We start from the raw sequence: 23,630 nt of genomic DNA, 5'->3' as shown, positions 1-23,630 counted from the left end.
CCATGCTGAGTATAAAATTGGTGCAGTTGAAGACTAGGACCTAAGTTTTGTAGCACTTGAAACAGAACTAAGCCACATAATAAAAACAGTATCAATATAAAAAAAGCATTGTTCTTTAACAATAAAAAAGTAAATAAATGTATGCATACCTAATTCTAAAAGAAAATGAATAATAAATGCATGAACCTGGAGGCCATCTCTCTCTATAACCATCCTCTTTTGGGGGTCTCCATTCCTGAACCTATTCCCTTTCTCTCTTTCCAATACCACTTACTGATAGGGCTTCCCATACTGGTACTGTCTTCTATACTTAACACCACACCCTTACACCTTTATTATTATTATAATGGCAGAGATTAAAACTAAGCTGCTTATCCTCTTTGCATTAAAATATAAAGTACTGTTTTGCTGAAATACATTCACTTCCTTCTTTAACATGTATAACATTAATTTTTATACAAAAATACACGATGCATATAGAAAGATAATACATCACATATATATACTGTACAAACACATGTAGAGATAGAGAACTGGGCAAATACTGCAAGATATTTTTGAAAAATATTCATTTTTTTAAAAAAATCCTTTAGTTCAACTGTATACATTTCTTCTTTGAGTTTATATTTTATGAATATTATAGTGAATTCATTTACTGGAACTAATGTTAATGGAAATAGCAAATCTCAAGAGGATATAGAATAATATTAATGGAAAGTGAAATTAATAAATGAATTCAGAAGCCTTGAGTCAGACTAATCCAAACAGCAAGTCAGTTTGGATGAGCTATTACCAGCAGGAGAGTGAGTTTGTGTGTGTATGGGGGTGGGGGGTGTGTGAGAAAACCTGGATTTGTGCTGGAAATGGCCCACCTTGATTATCATGCACATTGTAGGGAGAGTGGTCACTTTGGATGAGCTATTACCAGCAGGATAGTGAGTTTGTGTGTGTGGTTTTTGGGAGGGGGGTGAGGGGGTGAGAGAACCTGGATTTGTGCAGGAAATGGCCCAACTTGATTATCATGCACATTGTGTAAAGAGTTGTCACTTTGGATGGGCTATCACCAGCAGGAGAGTGAATTTGTGTGTGGGGGGGGTGGAGGGTGAGAAAACCTGGATTTGTGCTGGAAATGGCCCAACCTGATGATCACTTTAGATAAGCTATTACCAGCAGGACAGTGGGGTGGGAGGAGGTATTGTTTCATATTCTCTGTGTGTATATAAAGTCTGCTGCAGTTTCCACGGTATGCATCCGATGAAGTGAGCTGTAGCTCACGAAAGCTCATGCTCAAATAAATTGGTTAGTCTCTAAGGTGCCACAAGTACTCCTTTTCTTTTTGCGAATACTGACTAACACGGCTGTTACTCTGAAACCTGTCACTATGAAAACAGTGTTCAATGACCACTAAATAAGAGAGCTCAAGTTTAGAATATCATACATTTGCAATGAACAGGTCACCAACAACATACAGACCAAGTATTTATTATTCCATGAGGAATTTCAAATAAGTGAATGAATTTGGAAAAAAAAAAATCATGTTCAGCTTTTAGGATTATTTGTGAACAAACAACCCGAAAATTATCAGATACATTATCCATTATTATTTGTCCAGTTCTCTCTTTTGTGTGTGTGTGTGTGTGTGTGTGTAGACAGTCCTGACTTCTCTCTTTATGATAATACTGCTCTGTAAGCTGGCACCATAAATTAAACCACTTGTCTGACAGTGCTGTCGTTATTAAATAGACCACATTGAAAAATAACATTTTTAAAATTGTTTTCTCATTTCCCTTGCTGCTGGCTTGTGGAGAACACCTTGCCTGATTCTTGACAGGTCAATTATTCCAGTGCTCAGCTTCTTGCTACAGATATGAAAGAACCCAAATCAGTGTTCATCTTTTCCAGACGCAACCAAACAGAATTCCATTTGTTACTTTCACAAGGCCAAAGAGGTAGGAGATGAATGGCTACTGATTTGTAACAAATGTCTGATCTAGAGGAAATGTCTAACTGTGGTGAAATTGATTTTTGGAGTTAGGCCTCAGAAGTAACATTCTGTGTAAAATTAAATCCAGTAAAAAATTGAAACTTCTTTTTGGTAGTACATTGCCTTTGCACAAACTATATATTTTGATGTTGCAAAAATATACAGTATTCAGAGCACTCTTTCAAATGCTTTCTCTAAAGATAGTATAACTGACTTTTTCAAAAGTCAGGTCTGAAAAGTCTGATTTTCAAAACAGAATCAGATGTCAATGCAATAAGTGTGATACCTTTAAAAATACTACTCCTTTTATGTATGAATGAGAAGTAAATCATGTTCACCAAACATTGATTTCGGACTATCTTTACAAAAGTATGAGCAGCAAGGTAATTGCAAAGATAACCTTAAGAATCAAAGGAAATGGCCATTGAAATACACTCACTAATTTTCTCATGGAAGCTTATCTTACCTATTGGTGCTTTGATAGAAAAAAAGTCTATCACACAAGCAGTTAAATACTGTGGGGGTTGGGGAATCTTTTCTAGTGGTTGACATTTGACAGGTGGCAACTATTTGTTTTTCTGAAGAAGACACTAGTCAAGAGAGTGGCTGAAGGTGAGACTAATATACACATGGACCGTGACTTTAACAGGCAAGGAAAGTTCTAAAAATCTTTACTGTGTAGAAAGTTATTCCACAAGAAAAAGTGGCCTTTAAAGTAGGAAATTACCTGACAGGTTCTGCTGGGAGATGACGGTTACAAATGAAAAGGTCACTCCTGAAGTACTTTACAGAAATAGACTACAGATACAAAGCCTTTTTTCTTTTTTAGTGGGTCTTAATTTAACTTTAGCAGGAGACACTTAGATGAACTAAATAAACAACAAAAATCAATTGAGAATGGACAAGGATAAAATCCTCTAGTGAGGGGGAGAAAAATCCTACAGTTAAATTCTAGCAAAGCAATTTTAACCTAGTAAGCTTTTTCAATTTTCTTGTTTGAAACTTTTAAAACAAGCTTTGTTCATACTACAGTGAAGCTAATCTTTACTGAACAATTTAGGATTTATGATCTAATCAAAGCAATGGGAGTCAGGCATTCCCAAATTCTGAACTTGGCTTTGCCAGTGACTCCCTCTATAATCTCAAGCAAATCATAGAACCCTCCGTTTCCCCATCTGCAAAACAGGGACAGCAACTATCTAATTCACAGCACTGATCCCAGGCATGGTTACTTAACTGTTGGCTAATTAAGTAACGATAACATGGTTTGACAGTGAAAAGTATAATAGTACTAAATAATAATAACAACAACAACTATGATATGTTCCATTCCAAGATCTCAAAGCATGCTGCAATCATTATTGAATTAACTTCCTCAACACCCTGTGAGTAATGGAAATCATATAGACCCATATTTGAATGATAAAAAAACCTTGGCACAGAAAGATTACAGTCAAGATTTAAAAAAATAGATGCCCATTTGGAAAGCCTTGGCCTACATTCCTTGCCTAAGGCTTCAAAAGAAGTCTGTGGCAGAGCCAGGAAGATAACCCAGATCTCTTGACTCCAGGCTTTTAGTTTGACTACAAGACCATCCAAGAGATGCCAATAGTGGTTCAGATACTATGGAAATAGGGATGATTAGATAAACAGACAGGCAGATTTAAAAAAAAAAAGCTGGGGTCAGGGGAATAGTTATGTCAAAGGCAGCTTAGTTTCTCCTCTTTTTACACTCCAGACAACTCTAAAAGCATCTCTTTCTAAGCAGAACAATACATCTATGTTGCATGATGTACAGAGGGTTGTTTCTTCATTTCAGTGTTATAATATGGTTGCTACTTCTGTATCATATGCATGTTCTGATCTGAGTTTTAAGGATATTTTCCTGACACTGAGAAACGGACAACTGGTTTCATTGTGTTTAGCACCATAGAGAGCTGCTTCAAGAATGGTGTGCTACTTGGATTAGTCTTAATTTGTACACTAATTAAAGGCAGTATTGGGAGTCCTTCACCCATCATCTTCTCCTAGCCATGTCATCCATCTATGTTATTTTCCACTTAGAAAAGAATGGCTATTATTACTCAGTCATCTGCAAAAGGTTTCTCTACTTGCAAACCATGGACCAGGGTCTGCTGCACCAGCAGCCTGGATACTTTAAAGGAAACGCTGTTGCAGAGTATGTGTCAGAAACCCAAAATTGCTTGCTGCCCACACTGAAGAGACAAAAGTTAACTCTTCTGGAGAAGAGAGGCATAGGACTGGCCAGTTCAGACCCCATAATATTATACCAAATATTATAGCCAAATAGATTGTTAGGTGAAATCCTAAAGCCAGCTTTTCATGCAACACAGAGAAATCTTCAGTGAATTATGTACAGACATTTTGGAAACTAATTAGAACAAAATTATTTGCACAGTCTTCACAGTGAACACAATGATTTCCCCTTTGAGACAAGATGGGGAAGCCAGTTGCTTCTTTCGACAATTATACTAACCTTCTTCAGTAGTACGGGCAGACTTTGATTCACTATCCATTCCTTGGAACTCATTGAAATAGGGTCGAACTTTAATTTCATAAGAAACCCCTTTTTTCAAGTTGACTAGGACAGCGCTGCGTTCAGTGGGGACTTTCACATCCAAATTCTGCCATGCCATTGGAGAAGACAGGCCTGATGTTTGGCGATACATTATTCGATAGCCCTGAATAAACTGGGATTGGCGGTCAACCTGGAAATGGTATTAATTGGCACATTACTACACGTTTTAAAGTACAGGATCCATAATCCAATAACGAAACCAAAAAGGCTACCTACTGTATTGATGTGTTTATGTCAAACAACAAAGCAGTCAGTTGCCTGTGTTACTGACTTCCTTTAAATCTAAAATTAAAACTTCTTGTGGATTACTGTCATTTCACTTAATTTTTTTAAAGTGGTGTAAATCTCTCTCTCATTGTTCCATTTACTTTTTCCCATTAGATATAATGATACAACCACCTATATCTTAAAGCATAACATAAATAACAAAAATCATAAATAGATAATTTTCTAGCAATTTGTCATGACGAGTATTGAATGTAAAGGAATTAAAGCTAACTTGGTTACTGATGTGCTGAAATATGAGAAAGAAAGGAAAAACAATTTATTTTCAGAAAAGTACAAAGCTTTGAAGATGTACTATATGCTTTTAGCTATTAATCCATTACTTGGCTTACGGACGGTCCTCTCATGAGATATTCAGGAAAGCAAAATAAACATAGACAGATGCAGAAAAAACAATGACCAAGAAAATGTGTTGTTTCCTGTGTTCCTAGACTAACCAGTCTATTTCCATCTGAAGTTACAAAGCACTCATGCCATCAGATGGGGATGGAATGTTGTTGTTGTTTGTATTTAATTTGTTGCCATGCAAACAGAATTCAAGTTCAGGGTTGTATACAGTAATATAACAAATCTACCCTGTCTTTCAAAACAATAAACATTACTTGTAATTGAAAGAAAGATAGTTCAAAATGTATTATCTTGATGTGGCCACAAGCATTTTTATGTGGAAAAAAGGTAACATATCGAATAACTTTGAGATATTATACTGTACTGAAACATTTGCACACATTTGTATTTTAATCTCTTTTAACAGTCAAAAATGTTGCATGCTAAAAGATTTTCACTTCTGCAGTTGTCAAGCAAATAGCCAAAGAAAATAATACAAGCAGCACATTCTGTGTGTCAGTTTGGACATATAGCTGACTGGGTTGTTAACTCTAGTCTCCTAGCTGAGTTTTGACAAGAACGATTTCCTTCACCCTCTTGACAGCTTGCTAACTCATCAAAGATTTTCCAGAATTAGAGCTATGCTTGTTTGGGCTATGTCAAAAATAAGTGGGTCCAATACTGAAGGCACAAACCAAGATCTTCTGACTTCCACTACCTTTACTATACCTTCACTTCCTAGTCATTAAGTTCTTCAGTTCTTAGAACATTAAAAAAAACAGAACAAGCAAGAAGAAATCTTAATTTACAAGAGCAAAGAAAAAATGTCTTTAATCAAAACTGTCACTGTTAAAAACCTTGCTACATATGTTACAACAACATTAAGCTTGCATTTTATAAACTTTTCTACATTCACTTTAAGTGAATTTATGCACTGAAAGAGAACCATAACTCACAATAATAGCTTGTTAATACTGAAAGAATCAAGCTGTGTTTTTAAGAAGAACATTAAGCAGCTGTTTCCAGATGAAGGGAGTCTGTAAATCAGGGTAAATTGTTTTTATCCATGTTTGACTTTCATTAATTAAATGTTTTACAGATGTAAAGACATTATGAACCTCACGTTTACTACAAAACACAGTATTAACTCCTTTGCATACTTTATAACACATCCTCTTCACCTAAACTGTAGTACATGGCTAAGCTGTTTAATAATCCAAAACTAATTTTAAATTAGATTTCTCTCTACACTTCAGAAAAATACAATGTAACTTTTAATTTGACTTTTTTTTTTTTATTTTGGCTGAATCTTTAAGAACTGATGGGTGCAAAGAGTTGTCAAAAAGGGAAAATTTTAAAAAAAATACTACGCTGGAAATCAGTAGGCTGTGTATAACCCACCCACACAGAGTACATCTAATAATGAACTGAAGGCTCCTAAAGCTGCATACAATGAAACTATAACTATTAATTTGGATCACCAGATTTTAGCCATTAAATATCTTCAATTCTGAAGTGTGAGGTAGTACAGGCATTCACTATACTACTAAATACTGAGAACAGAAGACCTTGCTAACCATTTTATAAAACGCTCAATAGTGCAACTAATAAAACACCATCTATAGTGTCATTATTTCACTTGTGGTATATGCTTATGCACTGCCACCTGAAACACCCTGACTTACTGTTAATGTCACGTATTTGGGTCAAACTGTGGGTGGCCCCACAATCATATGCAAGGAGGATAAGGGAGGACACAAGGAAACACTTCCCTTCTCTTGTCCTCCACAGGATCCAGCCACAGACTACTCCTAGCTAGTACAGATAGTAATGCTATCCACCCCCAAAGAGCTGGAGAGGGGGTGGATCTAAGGGCACCTTTCTTCCTTCAAACTAGAAGGTGCATATGCCTTCAAGGGGCTTATAACCTATTAGCAGACCTATTGGTGGGCTGCTGCTATACACTGCCCCTGATATCATGTGGTGCCTTAAAAGGCACAATTGATCTCTATGTCATGATGACTATTTAGTAGAGGAAATAACTGTAACACCAATCAGAGTTTTCTACACAGGGTAGGCAATCAACAGTAGATTTTGTACTGGACTAACATGTTTGTTTTACCTACTAATAGGACCAGCTAACATACACTAGTGACACTCTGTGCACTATTAGCACTAGTTACAGAAACATTTCTATGGAACAGAAAACTGCCTTTTCCAGATCTACGCACATTACCACCAAATGTTGTATGGATTCTAAACCCATTAGATTATACTATTAGGCTATTCAGGTGTTAAAAATATGGCACAGAAACTCATCACTTAGCCAACCCTGTAGTTATGGCTTCCTGGGGACGAGCCCACTAAGCCGCAGTCTAAAGACACTCTTTTGTATGTAAATTCTCCTCTCAGAATATCCTGAATAAGATACTACTTATAATTATGCCAATAGCAATTCTCCATCTGGGCGGAATAACTTGAGAGTTTGGTCACGGCTACTGTACATCTCAATCTGTGCCAAATTCAGCAGGAAGAACTCACCATAACCTTGGAAATTCACCAGGTTTCATACCTGGCCAGAATATCCATAAAGGCTGGATGCAGGATCCTAGTCTGCTCTGAAATCACTCATAAGACACTACTCCTGAAGTTTGCAGTGGGATTGCAGTGGGATGCACCTAATATTTAAAGGGATGCTCATAATTTCTTATCTCTGCCACTCCTTTGAAATCCGTGGGGTTTACTTGCATAACTATGGGATGGGCAGCCAGCTGGCTCCCTCTCTCAGTTCCTTGCTTCCCAGCTCCCATGCTGTGTGTGAGTCCGTGTCTTATGCTGTGCACAGTGTGTGACTGAAAGCAGAGGATTGAGGGGCAGTCAGATGAATTAGAATCAGTCAGCTGGTTCATCCACCTGTCTAGTATCATCAGAACCAACTTTCTAACACTCCACAGAAGGCACAGGGGTTGGAGAGAGCAGAAAAGACTTTATAGGGACCAGGTGAGCTCTTGGCAGAGAGGGAAAACAATATTGTGAAACAGAAGAGAAGACATGAAAAGAGTATGAATGCAGAGTGGACCAGGGCAGGGGAATTAAGCTGCATTCTTGAAGTGATATAACAGCAGGAGGGTGCCACATTAGAACTGATCTTTTTTTTTTTTTTTTTGGTCAAAACAGTTTTCTGTTGGAAAATGCCATCAAGACCAAACCAATTTTTTTTGTGAAACTATCATTTTTGAGAAAATTTCACGAGAAGGAGAGGGTAAAAAAGTCCCATTTTGCCATTTTTAGAACAGATTGTTTCAATTTTTTGTTTTGAAACAACTTTTTGTTTCATTTTAAATTTTAAAAATGTAAATTACAAATGGTCAAAATTGAAACAAAATGTTCTGAAGTCATCACAATGAAAGAATCTGATTGACCTGAAACAAAAAACAAAAATGCAGAAAATACGTTTTTTTTAAAAAAATAAAATCAATGTTTGGGCTTTTGGTCCCAATTTGAGATGAAAGTTTTTTTGGAATCTGTTTTTTTTTTTTCTGGGGTGGAAAGTCCATTTTTCGATAGATCAGCTGAGCTGTGATACCATTACAAAGAAAAATGAAGGGAAACATAAAAAGAATCAGCAAAATAGGTCCTACGCCAGTAAAATAGCAGAGATCTTGTTCAGAATTGTATAACGTTTCCATCATGTGTTTCACCTACATATACAAATTATTTCAGACAGCTGAGTTTACTCATCATTTCCTGACATTTAGAAATTTATCCTCTGTAATGGAATGCTCAAACTATATTATAATGTACAGCCACTAGGTGACACCACTTATAACATACCTCACTTGAGCTGGTAACGGCTATAGGCAGCAATGCATTCATGTATCTCATAGAGCAGTGGTTCTCAAACCAGGGGTGCCGCTTATTCAGGGAAAGCCCCTGGCGGGCCGGGACGGTTTTTTTACCTGCCGCATCCGCAGGTTCAGCCGATCGCAGCTCGCACTGGCCAGGGTTTGCCGCTCCAGGCTAATGGGGGCGGCGGGAAGTGGTGCAGGCCGAGGGATGTGCTGGCCACCATTTCCCGCAGCCCCCATTGGCCTGGAGCAGCGAACCGCAGCCAGTGGGAGCCATGACTGGCTGAACCTGCGGATGCGGCAGGTAAAAAAACCGGCCTGGCCCGCCAGGGGCTTTCCCTGAACAAGTGGCACCCCTAATTTGAGAACCACTGCCATAGAGAACACATCTCTTGTCTGTCTCTCAAAATGATGGAAGCTCTGTAGCCATGATGGAAGCCTGACATGATAGTAGCAGCCATGCAACCTGCCATGTACAAGGAGTACATGACATCTTCATTTGGGCATTTAATCAAACCCCAATAAAGAACATTTTTAAAAGAAAGTATCATAAACACCTTCAATGGTGACCAGATCTGAGCAAATAATTCATAATGAAAAATGTATTGGACTCATGAAGGCTCTTCTTCTTGTCACAGGCCACCCATGAGCAGACAACCATTTCTTAAATATATTTGTTATTCAAAATTATTCAATGTCTTGCCATTTTTAATCATGTGTTCTAATCATGTCCAGCTCACTGGACATAATTTATTTATGCTGTGTTGGCTAGTTATGATTAGTCAGACAAGTCACATACTATAGTTTCCATTCTCTTATTATATGACTGTGCAAGTGTAACCCACACACCTCCTGGGTGTGGTGCTCTGGCCCATCTAGTAGCACTGAGACTACTTAGAGAAAGATTAATGAGTATACTCTACAGCCTTAGCTAAGAGGCATATGGCTTTTAGTCATGCAGTAGAGGCTCATGCACTAAGCTTCATAGGTCCCATGTTTGATCCTGCGCACCCACAACCGGGGTCTGTCGGTGTTACACAAGCACAGCTGATGTGAATTCTCACACACATGGTGTCATGGATGCACAGGAACTGTGCTTCTTCCTAGATTTTAAACAGTCCTTTGGAGGAATCACTTCAGTGTTTCAAGGGGTCCCACTCTTCCTTAAGGGTAGGCCACACAGCCTCAGCACCTCCAAGACTGAGCCTCTGTGCTGCAGCACTCCTGTTTCTGCCCAGTAAGTCCAACTGAGACAGTCTCCGAACAGAAGCTTTTTTTTCCTCTTCAGGGATCAACACAACTCAGCAAGTATTTGCAGTGAAACCAGGAAACTTTTCCAAAACAGAGCAGGGTTTATTAGTCAACTGGAAAACAGCACTGGGAAGCCCCTAGGTTAGTATAGAGAAGCAAATGTGAAGACAGAGTTAAGATTGGCCAACGTCAGGGCTCTACCCAGTAAAGCTGTTGTGGAATCCATTTTGGCTGTCTGTCTCTCTGTCCCTTTCTCTCTTGTTCCAGACGCATGTGTTTTGTATCTCTTTGAGCTCAGCTCCTAACATAACCACCTGGTGCCCTTCCCCTTCGTTCTACCACTTGGGATCTTTGCTTAGCTTCCCTGCAGAGAGGCCAGTTTTTTAACACTTTTTACCAACATGGTAGTAATCCCTCATCCAGTAAGTCACTGCCAGGCTTATCATTCATAAGTGTATTGCAGAAAATCCAACTTTGTCACACACAGGAATGTGAAATTCAGTTTCCACAAATACTCGTGCCTGTGACTTTAAGATTTGCTTTATGCAAATATTTGTGCCAGTACAACTCTGTTACTTAAATGTGTACATGAAGAGACATAAATCTGACTCCTCACAGCCTCAGTTAGGGACATCATGTGCTACATTTCCTTAATATGCCCCGTTTTACTGTCAACTCTGCATAGACAGATCCCAGTGCCTGTATAGAACCCTACTGAAGACTTTAGAGGTGTAAGGGATGCATCTGCATAAAGCTCATAGTGGGATCAGGTCCAACATGTTTTCTTATAACAACCCTGACTCAAAATGTTAAAGATGTGTGTGTACATTCCCTATAATTTCACTTTCTTTTTGGCAACCAAAGGAAATAAACAGTTTGAAAAACAACAAAAGATAATGTTCCCTCTTCACCCATCTGTAATAATAAAACCTAGCAGAAAGCTCAAAAATACTTCCCAGGTACACTGATTCCTTTGTTTAAAAGTTTTCATTTCCAAATTTGCTCCAGTACAAGTTCTCCTTTAAGTCCCACAGATTCATAGAAATGTAGGGCTAGAAAGGACTTGGAGAAGTTATCTAGTCCATCTACCTGAGCTGAGGCAGGACCAAGTATACCTAGACCATTCCTGACAGGAGTTTGTCTAATCTGTTCTTAAAAACCTCCAAAGCTGGGGATTCCACAATCTCCCTTAGAAGCCTATTCCAGAATTTAACTGCCCTTGCTTTTGGATCCTTTATAGGTGGAGCTGGCAAGCTTTTGTCAAGGTTACCTATCCACTACAAGATCCTGTTTTCAGTTGCTTATAATATTGCCAAACTCTATGAATTTCTCCGTATCACAGGTCTGACTCAAATTGAAGTTTTTGGAAAGTTTCTGCTAAAATGGTTCACCTGTTTCCAAGGCCGAGATTAGGAAAAAAATCCATTGATTTGCTCATGTTAAAAAATTCATACAAATGCTTATTTGAGAACTTCCAATCCTTCCTTCACACAATGGACGTAAATCTGTGGAACTCGTTGCCAAGGGGATGTTGTGAGGGCCAAAACTATAATGGGGTTCAAACTAGAATTAGATACATCCATGGAACATAGGACCATCAATGGCTATTAGCCAAAATGGTCAGGGATACAATCCATATTCTGGATGTCCCTAATCTCTAATTGCCAGAAGCTGGGAGTGGACGATGGGGGATGGATCACTCAGTGATTGTCTGTTCTGGTCATTCTCTCTGGAGCACCTGGCTTTGGTGACTGTCAGAAGACAGGATAGTGAATCAGATGGACAATTGGTCTGACCCAGTATGGCCGTTCTTATGAAGCAGAGATTTGAACATTTGGCAGAGAGGTGAGTTTCCCCGATGTCAGGGACATGCCTTTCACTGTTCTCATAAAAAATAAAACAAAAAGAGCCACCCAAGTTTGGCCAATTTTTACGACTTCAAAAGAATCTCAATTTGTACATGGGCAGTAAATCTTGTTAGAGATTGGCAGCTAAGTTCTTTGACGATGCCAACTGCAGTCAGCATTGTACAACATTTCCAAGCTCCTGTGTGCTAACAAGACTGTGGGTGCCCACCATTACAGGGCAACTGAGTATACTATTACCCAGAATTACAGAGCTAAGTGGGACTTTCCCTGAAATTGGGCTTCCTGTCTGGCAGGGGTTGCAGTGGCACTAGCCACAGGAACCGGGAGCAGAGAGACTGTCTCTCTTTGGCTCTCAATGCTCTCTGTGTTGCAATCCAGCCTACATGGAAGAGATGGAGGAAGCCACCTGACTAGAAGGCAGAGGTGTATGGAGTGTTTGTGGGGGGGGGGGAGGGGTTTGAAATGGATAGAGGAGGGTGCAGGAGACAGAGGGTGGTGAGGATAAAAGGAGGAGGGGGGCAAGAGCCATTGGGGGATATAGTAGTGGTTGACTGGAGCGAAGAGGAAGGAGACGGATTGGAGGGTATATACAGAAGTAGAGGGGACGGGGGACTGTTGTAGTAGGAATGAAGGGTAGGGGTCAGGATGGTGGGATAAATAGGAGAAGAGGGAGAGGGAGGCAGGAACCAGGAGGGAGTGGATAGGAGCCAGAGTAGAGTGGGGCAGTAGCCAGGGCATGGAAGGTGGGCTAGATGCAGAGGAGAAAGAGGGCAGGAGCTGGGAGGAGGGAAGAGAGGCTAGATCTTTGTAAAGGGGGAGGGTGGAAGGAAGTGGTATCAGGGGGTTGATTGGAGAGGGAGTGGGGAACAGAAGTGAAGGGTTAGGGATTGCTAGATAGGCACAGAGAGGGGAGGGCAGAGCACAGGGAGCTGGGGTGGGGGAGCAGAGAGGAACAGAGATAGGCTGGAGGCACAAGGCAGAAGGGTCTATAATCGTTAGAACACACTCCCCTCCAGGCCCTGGAATTGAACCCAGGAGTCCTGAATCTCCGCATTCCTCTTCTGTTAGCAAATAGATGTGAAATTTACTGACCAAGTGTGTATCTCACTCCCCTCTAGCGGCTGATATCTACATAGGATAAGAGTCTTTTCTAATGCTACTAGTAATTCCCCTAGCTCAAACGGTAGATGTGTGGAGGTAAAGGTGATACCCTGTTGATGCCCTAAATTGAGGATCCATATGGTTCCACATTATAGATTTTTTTTGCATTTGTTTTAAAATTAATTAATAATTACATCCAAAGTCAAGTACTGAACAGTTAGGAAAAGCCAGAAATAAGGTTGCCTCCTGGGCAAGCTTAATTTGGGCCTCTTTACAGTCTTTAATTACTTGATCATATACTATTTTTTTCACCTGACATCTGCCTCATTCAGTGCACAGGATGGACCTGCTCTGAGGATGATTCAGGGTTTTGTAGTGAAGGAAACTGTTGTCTATAGGACCCCTGCTTTATCTGATGCAGAAGGTGGAAGGTGTGTAATGAATGAGGCAAGGGATTGCAGGAAGATAAAGAAGGGTCTCATGGTTAAAGAAAGCTGAATGCTACCCTGGGGATTTGGATTCGGATTCTATCTGTGCCTCTGCCACAGAGCTCCTTTATGATGTTGGAGAGGTACCTTACAAGAATTTTCATGGTTGGCCACTCCTGGCAGGTTCCTCAATTTCTGGGTACCCAAACAACCACACATGGGACATGTATTAGTGCTGAGCCCTCACAACTAAAATTGAAGTCAACTGGAGCTGTGCTTTGAATGTATAAAAATGATATACACTCTGAAAAATCAGGTACAAAGGTGTTTCAAGTTAAGCCCACAAAATTAGTGGACACTTTTGATAATTTTGGCTTCAATATCTTGTGTGTCTCAATTCCCCATGTATATAATGGAGATAAAGATACCATCTAATCTCACAGGCATGTTGTGAAAATAAATTAATTAATGTTTGTGAAGCACTCAGATACTATGGTGAGAGCACTATAGCAGCACCCAGGAGGAAATTAATAATTTTGTATTCGGTACAGGGTTTGGATGGTGTGCATTAAATAAAGCCTGGGGGCATTCTTTGAATAAAGAAGATAAAAAGAAATATTGAACAACTACCCATTCACTGAATGAGGCAGGGGTCCTGTGGAAAAAATACTCTGTGACCATGTAATTAAAGCTTGTATCAGGGGGCAAAGTAAGTTGCCAGGGTGACTTTAATTCTACCATTTCCTAACTTTTGAGGGCTTAATTTTACAGTTTCAGACTTCTTTTGACATAGATATTTGAATGCAATATATATATATAAAGTTTGCAAATCACACAGTTGTTATTTCTGGAAAATATTTCTGGAATTTCAAGTCCTGATTTGGAACAGAAGAGACAATTTCAGAATAATTTTAAAAACCTGTAACAACAGAACTGAAAGAAGGGGAGTGACTGACGCCAGTTTGCCAGCAGTCAGAATGGTAGAAAGGTATCTAGGTGGTCTATCACCTAGCAAAGCATTTGAATTCCAAACAGGAATTTCGAAAAGGGAAAGAGTCATCATTCTTTTGGTATCTGTCTCCTTTTGGATGCTAGCTCTGCTGGATCTTTATGTTACATTAATAAAGTTGGCTTTACTCTCTGAATAGTGTGGTTACTATCCCGGAGACTGTGATTAATTAAATGGTTTTGTCTTGATTGCTAGAAACTTTCTAATTAGCAGCGCTAACTCCCCCCCCACACACACACACACACGCTCCCCAATCTCTTCCTTCCTTAGGGCAATTCTGATGTATCACTGGTGGGCACTGTGTGCTTGTTAGATGGTGTAGGGTTACTGCTTTTCACGTCAAGGGATCTAGCAAAAAATCTGATACTATAAATCATAAAAAAATATATTTTTCTTATGAAAAACAGGGAAGGCACCAATGTGAGAGTTTGTTCACATTATTTCATTTCTTCCTGGTGGAAAGAATGAGTGTGTCTGGCTCAAACTGCACTCCATTTTGTATTCAGAAGCCCTATTTTACTAGAACCTCCATTTTGTATTTGATGAACACATCTAACCTTGCCCAAGGCAAGCCTGTTTAAATGCATTCCTGATAGCTATGCTGCCCAGGAAAGGCTCTTGACATTTCACTGAAGGACGATTACACAGAAGCCAAGGGTTTCAGAGTAGCAGCCATGTTAGTCTGTATTCACAAAAAGAAAAGGAGTACTTGTGGCACCTTAGAGACTAACCAATTTATTTGAGCATAAGCTTTCGTGAGCTACATCCGATGAAGTGAGCTGTAGCTCACGAAAGCTTATGCTCAAATAAATTGGTTAGTCTCTAAGGTGCCACAAGTACTCCTTTTCTTTTTTCTAGAAGCCAAGGGGACTACCAACTGGGGCTATCAACTTTGAATGATTAACTACTGACCCACCCCCATGGAACAAAGGGTTTTCTGCATAGGTGCCTTACTGAGAGAGGGGCTAGCTGAGCACGTGGCAAAAGGAGACAGAGATTTTATTTAAGAAGAGCTGCTGCTCTGAGTTGGAGGCCAGCCATCGCCACATGTAAGCAGGACTGGCTGAAGAGAGAGAGGGCAGGAGAGACTCCACCCAGCCTGAAATGCTAAGAGACTTCAGACTCACAGAAGAGGTGGGGCTCTTAAATGATGAGGATGTGTCTGAGGATATTTGTTGTTCTTCAGACTAAGGTCTGTAAATTTCTGGAGTAAAGGTGCATGGTTAAGAAATTTCTTTGCTTATATCGTGTTCCTTGCTTTACAGCCACGTTGTCCCTGAAGGGGTTAGACTAGAAACCCAGTGTGACCGCAACATTGGTGGCGCTCTGGGGAAGCAGTGTAACCACTTGGGGGTTTCACGAGGCAGAGCTCTGGGGAGTCCAGAGTGGCTGGACTGCAAAGTCCCACATCCCAAAGAAGAGTGTCAGAAAAAGTCTGAGCCTCGAAAAGCCCCTTACAGGGCCAGAGCTGAGAACAGTGACTAGACTCTGACCAGACCCAATTGTCTTTGAAGCACATCAGACACTTCAACTGGATCCACTTTCAACAGATTGGTGACCATACAACCTGGTCCAGTACCCCTCTGTAACACCTGGCTCTGTGGATCATATGCATGAGGGTACTAACTGCCCTGTTTAGGCATAAATTCTCCCCCTGTGCCAATCCAGACTAGCAGGGCTTGTTACAAAGGCATTATGTGAGGACTGGAGATAAATGGGTTCCCCCATTCCCAGCCTTTGAGATGCAGTGAAACATTTCCTATATTCCTCTGAAAAAGGAAGGTCAGTGAACTCCCCATTCTATTCCAAGCCTGTCTCTGTCCTCCCCCCACCCCAGACCCGTATGAACAGGGATGCGGCATGAGTAGGGCCCTACCAAATTCATGGTCCATTTTGGTCAATTTCATGGTCATAAGATTTGAAAAATCGTTAATTTCATGATTTCAGCTATTTAAATCCAAAATTCCACAGTGTTATAATTGTAGGGATCCTGATCCAAAAAGAATTTGTGTGTGTGTGTGGGAGGGGGGAGGTGTCAAAGGGTTATTGTAGGGGGGTTGCAGTACTGCTACGCTTACTTCTGCACTGCTGCTGGCGTCGGCGCTGTGTTCAGAGCTGACTCGCCAGAGATCGGTGGCTGCTGGCCGGGAGCCCAGCTCTGAAGGCAGAGCCGCTGCCAGCAGCAGCGCAGAAGTAAGGGTGGCATGGTACGGTATTGCCACCCTTACTTCTGTTCTGCTGCTGCCTTCAGAGCTAGGCCCTCGGTCAGTAGGTGCCACTCTTTGGCCGCCCAGCTCTAAAGGCAGCATTGCAGAAGTAAGGGTGGCATGGTATGGTATTGCTACCCTTACTTCTGCCCTGCTGCTGGTGGGGTGCTACCTTCAGAACTGGCAGCCGGACGATGGCCACCACCTTCCAGTTCTGATGGCAGGGCAGAAGTAAGGGTGGCAATTCTGTGACCTTACTAAAATAGCCTTGCCACCACGCCCAGCCCTCCTGCCCGCAACCCCTTTTTGAATCAGGACCCCCCATTTGAGAAACGCTGGTCTCCCCTGTGAAATCTCTATAGTCCAGGGTAAAAGCACTCAAAAGACCAGATTTCACAGGGGGAGACAATATTTCATGGTCCGTGATGCATTTTTCATGGCTGTGAATTTGGTAGGGCCCTAGATCTGAGTCCCCACCAAGCCAAGCTCCGCAGTGCAAAGGCAATAACCCTTACATCAGTGCTGCAAAATTCACCATGCACCGCCCCCCCCCCCCCGCCCTCCCCTCCACATACACACGTCTCATCTTCTGAGACACCTCTTCTCTTTTATAGTCATTAGCTGCTGGCTGTAGTGACACTGCATATGTAAACAAAAAATACTGTGACCACTGCCTGGATCCCTGCGGCAGAATATATAAAATAATAATTCAAGCCCTATGCGCTACTGTGGTGCTTAGTTCACTCTCCCCTCTCTGGTATTCCCCTCCACAGGGTAAATGCCTGAAGAATGAAGTACTCATTTGTGGTGTGTAGTGCCCTAGAAAATCTCTGCTTCTATGGTTACAAATCCCTTCCCTGAAGTGCCAGGAAAAGAAATGTAGCATTTTGAAAGCTACATACTATAAACTTAGTCCTTGGGAGCTCTAACCCAATAATCTGACTTCTTAAACAGAGATATTGTAGGTAATGTCAAAGAGATTCAGGCCTTCCATAATCCATCAGGTGAAGTTAGAGCTTGTGCTATAGAATGAAATACCATTACTTACTTACACCATGTATTATCAGCATGCACATCTGTCCACAAGTGCCTTGTAGGAAGATCATTATTGCAAGTAAAGCTTAACAGATAATGGGGTATTGTGGTGGGAGGTCCCCATGGATTGAAGCAGAGAGAGATTATGAAAACATCAATTTATCCTAATTCTGATACTTAATTTTGCTTATTACACTCAGTTTACACACTGAAGAATAGTGTAAGGATCAGTCACATTTTTGCATTATGGGTTGAGACACATTCTGCTAAAAAGATCCTCTCTGTCAGTCAGTTAACATGCTTTGTCCTACATGTGAAGCTTCTGAACCTGATTGACTTTAACAAAGACAGATAGACACAAAGAAAGAGCGGGGAAAAAAGAAATACTCCATTCCTTTAGCACGTTGTTCATTGTCTGTACAATGTTAGCTTATCTGGGCCCACTTGTCCTAAGGTCAGACTTGGGTTTTTCAGGGCTGAGAAAGAATTGCAGGGACAAGTAAACAAGATTAAAGCTGTCAATGAAAGGTAGCAATTAGAGAAGTCTTACTGTCCAGGTGACTTGAACTGTAGTGGGTGTCAGCACAACAGGATTATGTAGCCGTACAATGACGTCTCCTAGCTCTTTCTGGACTTGCCTGTGATCCACACCTTGTGCTGGTGGGCTGATATCTGCCAGGCCAACCACAGACACAAAATTATTATTTTAATAAGAAGCCTCACTTGTATCATTAATTCATTAGGAGGACTGGAAAATATAATGTACCGGGTTAAAATAGTCTTAGTTTGTATCACTTTCAAAAACAATGCAGCAGATAAGATTGAACTATGAACCCTGAAAAGCATTCACTGCCATAAACAAACACCACATGTTCTATTACTTAGGCAATTAGAAAACATTCCTATCTAGCCCAAATAGTCATTTAAAACATTATTTTCCCTAGCAGCTAGTGAGTGAATGGTGAGATGCCATATTCACATGCTTTGAAATATTCAGATGATAATAGTCTTCACGTGCCAGTGTTCCTGCAGGTCTAGAACACAGCTAGTTTGTATAATTTAAGCAAATGATATTGCAGAAGCTGAATATGTACATTGGCCTGTTTTTAAACTGTGTATGTTACACTCATTATGCTTCTTCAAATTTTCCCTCCTTTTCAATATGCATTTCAATTTCCTCTCCTTTTCAGTTTGACACCATGAGAGTTAGAAAGTGAGAGAAGCCAGGGAACCATACTAAAAATAGCAATTTCCTGTTATGTAAGCCTATTCTGCTACAGAAAATTTATACATTTTCCAGGTGTTCATATCTGAAAACGGGATAAAGTTGTGAGGTCAAATTGCCCCTTCTCACATAAAAAAGACATCGGAGAAAACTTCCACAAGGATTACCTTGCAGAGATTAGTCCAAATCATGCCTTCAGCAGGAGGGTGGGGAAGGAAAACATGGATTCCCCCACCTGAAACCAGGTAGGTTCCAAGTGGCTCTGTGTAAGGCCAGGGCATTCTGTGTGGAGGCTCCATCACATCACAGCAATCTGGCTCTGCTCCCTGCCAATAGTGGCCCTCAAGCATTTCCATGGCGCTATGTATAAAAAGTTATGCAACCTGAAACTGTATTGTCTTTTCTGTGTGTGGCCTCAAAATGTGAATCCCTCTAGTCTTGCCTCTGGTCTACCCACCCATTCCCCATCCTATTCACATTTCCTCTGAGACTACTCATCTGCATCCCATCCCTAAGAACAGGCCCCTGACCATCTGGAGAAGGATCTGCTAGGTCAGTGCTGAAGAGATGACTGAATCACCCTTCTTCTCAGACAAGTGGCTTTCTGTGTGTGGATCCAGTGCGGGGTGAATTGGCTCCCTAGTATGCAGCACTGTGAGAAACACTTCTCTGTCTCAATGTTTTCAAAATTCCACATATTCAAATATTGGGCCTCATATTCCTCTCCACAACATAGCATGAAGGGGAGCAAGTCATCATAGATACCTCTCTAGGGCTATGAAAGGAGTAGTGCATCTTCACCACATTCTTCACAAACTCGCCCTTGGAAAGAATTGAGGATTCCTCCCAAGAGATGCACTAGTACTCTGGGGGGTTTGAGGTGTTATTCTGGGTTAAGAGTCAGAGAGGAGCCACTGAACATGGCACACGTCCATCTGTACACCACAGAATTCCCAGTGGAAATCCATGTAGGAGTTACTGCTACTGGAAACCATCACTATGGTGTCTGCTTTAGTCCATGAAGGGCAGGGAGTTGGGGCACAGGCAGGGTGCTCAGATTCAATTACTTCACAAAAGTTATGCTCCTAGAAGAGAAAGAGGGCCAAGAGGCCTGCTACAAAGTGGATGAGCATACATGAGTTCTACTCAGATTTCCCAGATGATCCGCTGGAGCCACTGGTTTAACTGACCACACCTACTTCCCCATATATGCTGCCTCAAACTCCTCCCCTCACAAAGGGAAGACTCAAACAATGTGGCATTTTTTCTGTTTGATGGGTTCATGTATGGGAGAGTAATATGTGGCCCTTTGTTCTCTTAATAGAAAAAACATTATTGTAAAGTAGAGATAATACTGCTCTTAAAAAAGAAAAACATTCAAAGCATGTCTCAGATACCTCAGTCCTCAGGATTTAGATCAAAATCTAGTTTTCATAGTCCAGATTTCAGCTTCATATTTCCAGCAATATTATGGGTTTTGATTCACCAAAGATACTCTATTTACACAGGCTTTCTATTGACTTTCAAATGTGTGAATATAATCCAAAGGGAATATAATCCATATATGGAAAAGTTAGCAATGGTACAGAAGTGGTGTGCTAAGCAAAATATGCCTATTCAAAGTGAGTGAAAAAGAAAAAGACAGGCAGATATTAAGATAAATCTGTAACAGAGCAACTCAGACTTGTTTATTGAAAGGTAACTTATACTAACTACAAAACACTTTTATACTTAGTATAAAACAATTCCCATAGCCACACATGATTACATCTTAGAACATATTATTCTCTATCTATGGTACAGAACCAACAGCGTCCTATGATTATATTCCCTTTGGGAGGGTAAAAATATACCATGTATACAGTGTGTATTTTTTTTAATATGGACAAATGTCCATAAACTCAAAAAAATGTACTAATTAGAGCTACAGAGGGATATCACCACTACATATGTGATATTGTACATTATACAGACAAACACAAGAACCTACATGTGGTAGTGTTATCCATGTGATTAATTGCATTTTGCATGCAACTTTAACTTCCATATCAGCATTCTGCCCACTTATCCATCTTCCCAAGGACTGCATTCTAAACATCCAGCAACTTCAGATAGCTGCATTTTTCAAAATCAACCTGAATGAGAAATATGTCCTTCTCTCCCAGAATTACATTCACCTGATGTGCAGGGCAGGAAATAGTAAATCCGAGACCAGTAACAACTTTAAGTCTCTCAATTATTTAAGGCTAGAGATGAGAGCTTTATGCTGCTGGGACAGGGAAAGTCCCAGTGGGAAAGTTCTAGCCCAGGAAGATCCCAGGATACTGTATCTTCAAATCATGCCATTGTTAGGTATAGAAAATGTTCTTTAGGTTTCTAAAATTACATTAGTTATTGTGTTCCTCTGTCACTGAACCCTATGTCGTTGGATTCATAGCACCAAGCATATGTGGCTTTACAGATGAGGGAAGTGAAATACAGTGTCAATAAATATTTCTCTCTGAAACATGTTAAAATATTTTTTTTCTGCAAAATACCTAGCCGTTGACAAATAAAATGCTTTCCAACTCATAAGTAAGGCAGCTTTTCCAAACTCATTCCAATATAATTTGTTTAACCAAACCACACCATAGGATGTTGGTATAATTTTTCTGGAGCAGTCTTTGTGCATGTGATTTTCATGTAAACTTGTTTAATCGATTTGTCTGTCCTATGCAGAGTAGTGCAGTGACCAACAAGATGCTACTCATTTGTATATAAAGCTGTAGAAGAATACTGTGTGATATTCTATTTATTTGTGAAATTAGGTGTGACTGTGTGATGAAAAAGTACCCTAGAGCCACAAAGGGGCAGAGTCATTGTTTGATTTCAAGTGATTAATTGTACATTTTTTATGCTTTCTTAATATATCTGTAAAAGGAATTCCCTAGGCTTTATGATGAAAAAAATAGAAAATAAAAATTTCATAATGTGCAACTATTAGCTAGATGTGATTGGACTGTTCCATGCCACGTGGCATGCCACGTGCCGGCGGGAGCTACTCTCCTGGAAATCTTAGGAGCTTCATAGTCCCTGTCATGCTAGCTGAGAGCCCCTGCCCCAGTGGAATTTATCCTAGAAGGAGACCTGATAACTAGTGCAGGTGGGAGGCTACACTTCTGTACTTCCTAGCAGGCTCACAGCTAGAGACACTTTTGGCTGGTTGGATGAGCTTGGGAAAGGGAGTTTGGGATAGAAGAGGGTGGCACAGGAGCCAGGGGAGCCACTGAAATTGAAACTTTGTTCAATATGCAAAACATATTTTATGTTTGAACAATATTTGTTCAATATGCAAAACAATGTTCATGACACTGAAAAACTTGGCACTGGCCATAGAGAAGTTAGACCAGAGCAGGGTAATCCAGGAAGGAGAGAACAAATCAGACCCAAGCCATCCTGAAAGGTATGGCAATTAGGGTTGCCCAGAAATAAGATATATCAGATAAAAGACCTCGTGACAGAAGCCAAACGACAATATGGTGTTTGAGAGCTCCTTGGAATGGGAGGGCTAGCCTCAAGTCATGTTTGCTAGACATCTTCTGGGTGACCAACACGCCAGAGAGAACCATATATTTATTTGGAAGTTACAAAGGACTTTATTTTAGCATGACCTCGACAACTAGTAGCTCCCAATGAATCTAGTATGTTTTGAAGTGTTTTATTTAGAGTGTATTATTTCAATATTATTCAAGAGTGTTCCTGCATATATGGTTTTTAAACATACAAAGTGATCAGTAGTGCTCTTAGTAGCCTGAGGAATTCTTGCTCAGTGTAAGGATTTGCAATTCAATGCTGTAAATTTGCCCAGTATACCCTGCATGCTATTTGCCATATTTTTATTTAATGAAGCCAAATTTTAAGATATAAAAGTTATCATGGATACCTGTTGCGAATTAATATAATGTATCATTGCTTTAATTGGCTTCTTTACTTTGCAATGGCTAGTATGAACAGGCTTTTTACTGTGTGTCAGCTTCCTTTGTGAGGCTGAGTTGAATCCAAGCATTATTAGAAATCACACAAGAACATTATGCTAATTCTCAATTGATTTTATGATTTAATTCCACTAAACGGTAAGGTATCAAAGAGCTATACATACTCTACATGTTGCAGCGTGTGTGGGCTGGTGAACAGCTTGTGGAAATGGAAACTACAACACGTCCTGAAGCTAATAAAAAGAACTGTTTTTGCTGAAATCAAATCTCTTGTCAGTATGTCAGATGTAAAGATGTGGAACGTGAGTGTTCTTAAGAGCTAGATTGTGCTATGAGCATGGAGTTTAGAGTCAGGGCTGATGCACAGCCGCACATCCCCAGGGGAACTGATGGGAAGCATGCTGCTTTGGGGAGCAGAATCCCACCTGGAGTCTCCTTGATGCAGTGGGGGTGGGGAGCAAAAATTTGGAACAAGACCTTTAAAAACCA

General features: G+C 40.5%; 1 protein-coding gene across 11 annotated transcripts in view; it reads right to left on the bottom strand.

The window, feature by feature from the left end:
* ROBO2 (roundabout guidance receptor 2) overlaps positions 1–23,630 on the bottom strand; it is a 639,395-nt gene that overhangs the window by 94,338 nt on the left and 521,427 nt on the right. For all 11 annotated transcript variants that reach the window (XM_073303863.1, XM_073303872.1, XM_073303897.1 and 8 more), the window contains 2 exons: positions 18,493–18,614; positions 4,482–4,713 (listed from right to left, as the gene is read on the bottom strand). In XM_073303863.1, coding sequence (XP_073159964.1) covers positions 4,482–4,713; positions 18,493–18,614 — 354 coding nt within the window. The remainder of the gene's footprint in view (positions 1–4,481; positions 4,714–18,492; positions 18,615–23,630) is intronic.

Source organism: Lepidochelys kempii, chromosome 1, assembly GCF_965140265.1.
Source record: "Lepidochelys kempii isolate rLepKem1 chromosome 1, rLepKem1.hap2, whole genome shotgun sequence".
Taxonomy (NCBI): Eukaryota; Metazoa; Chordata; order Testudines; family Cheloniidae; genus Lepidochelys; species Lepidochelys kempii.
Note: the sequence above shows the minus strand (reverse complement) of the source record. Positions and strands in the feature narration are given on the sequence as shown.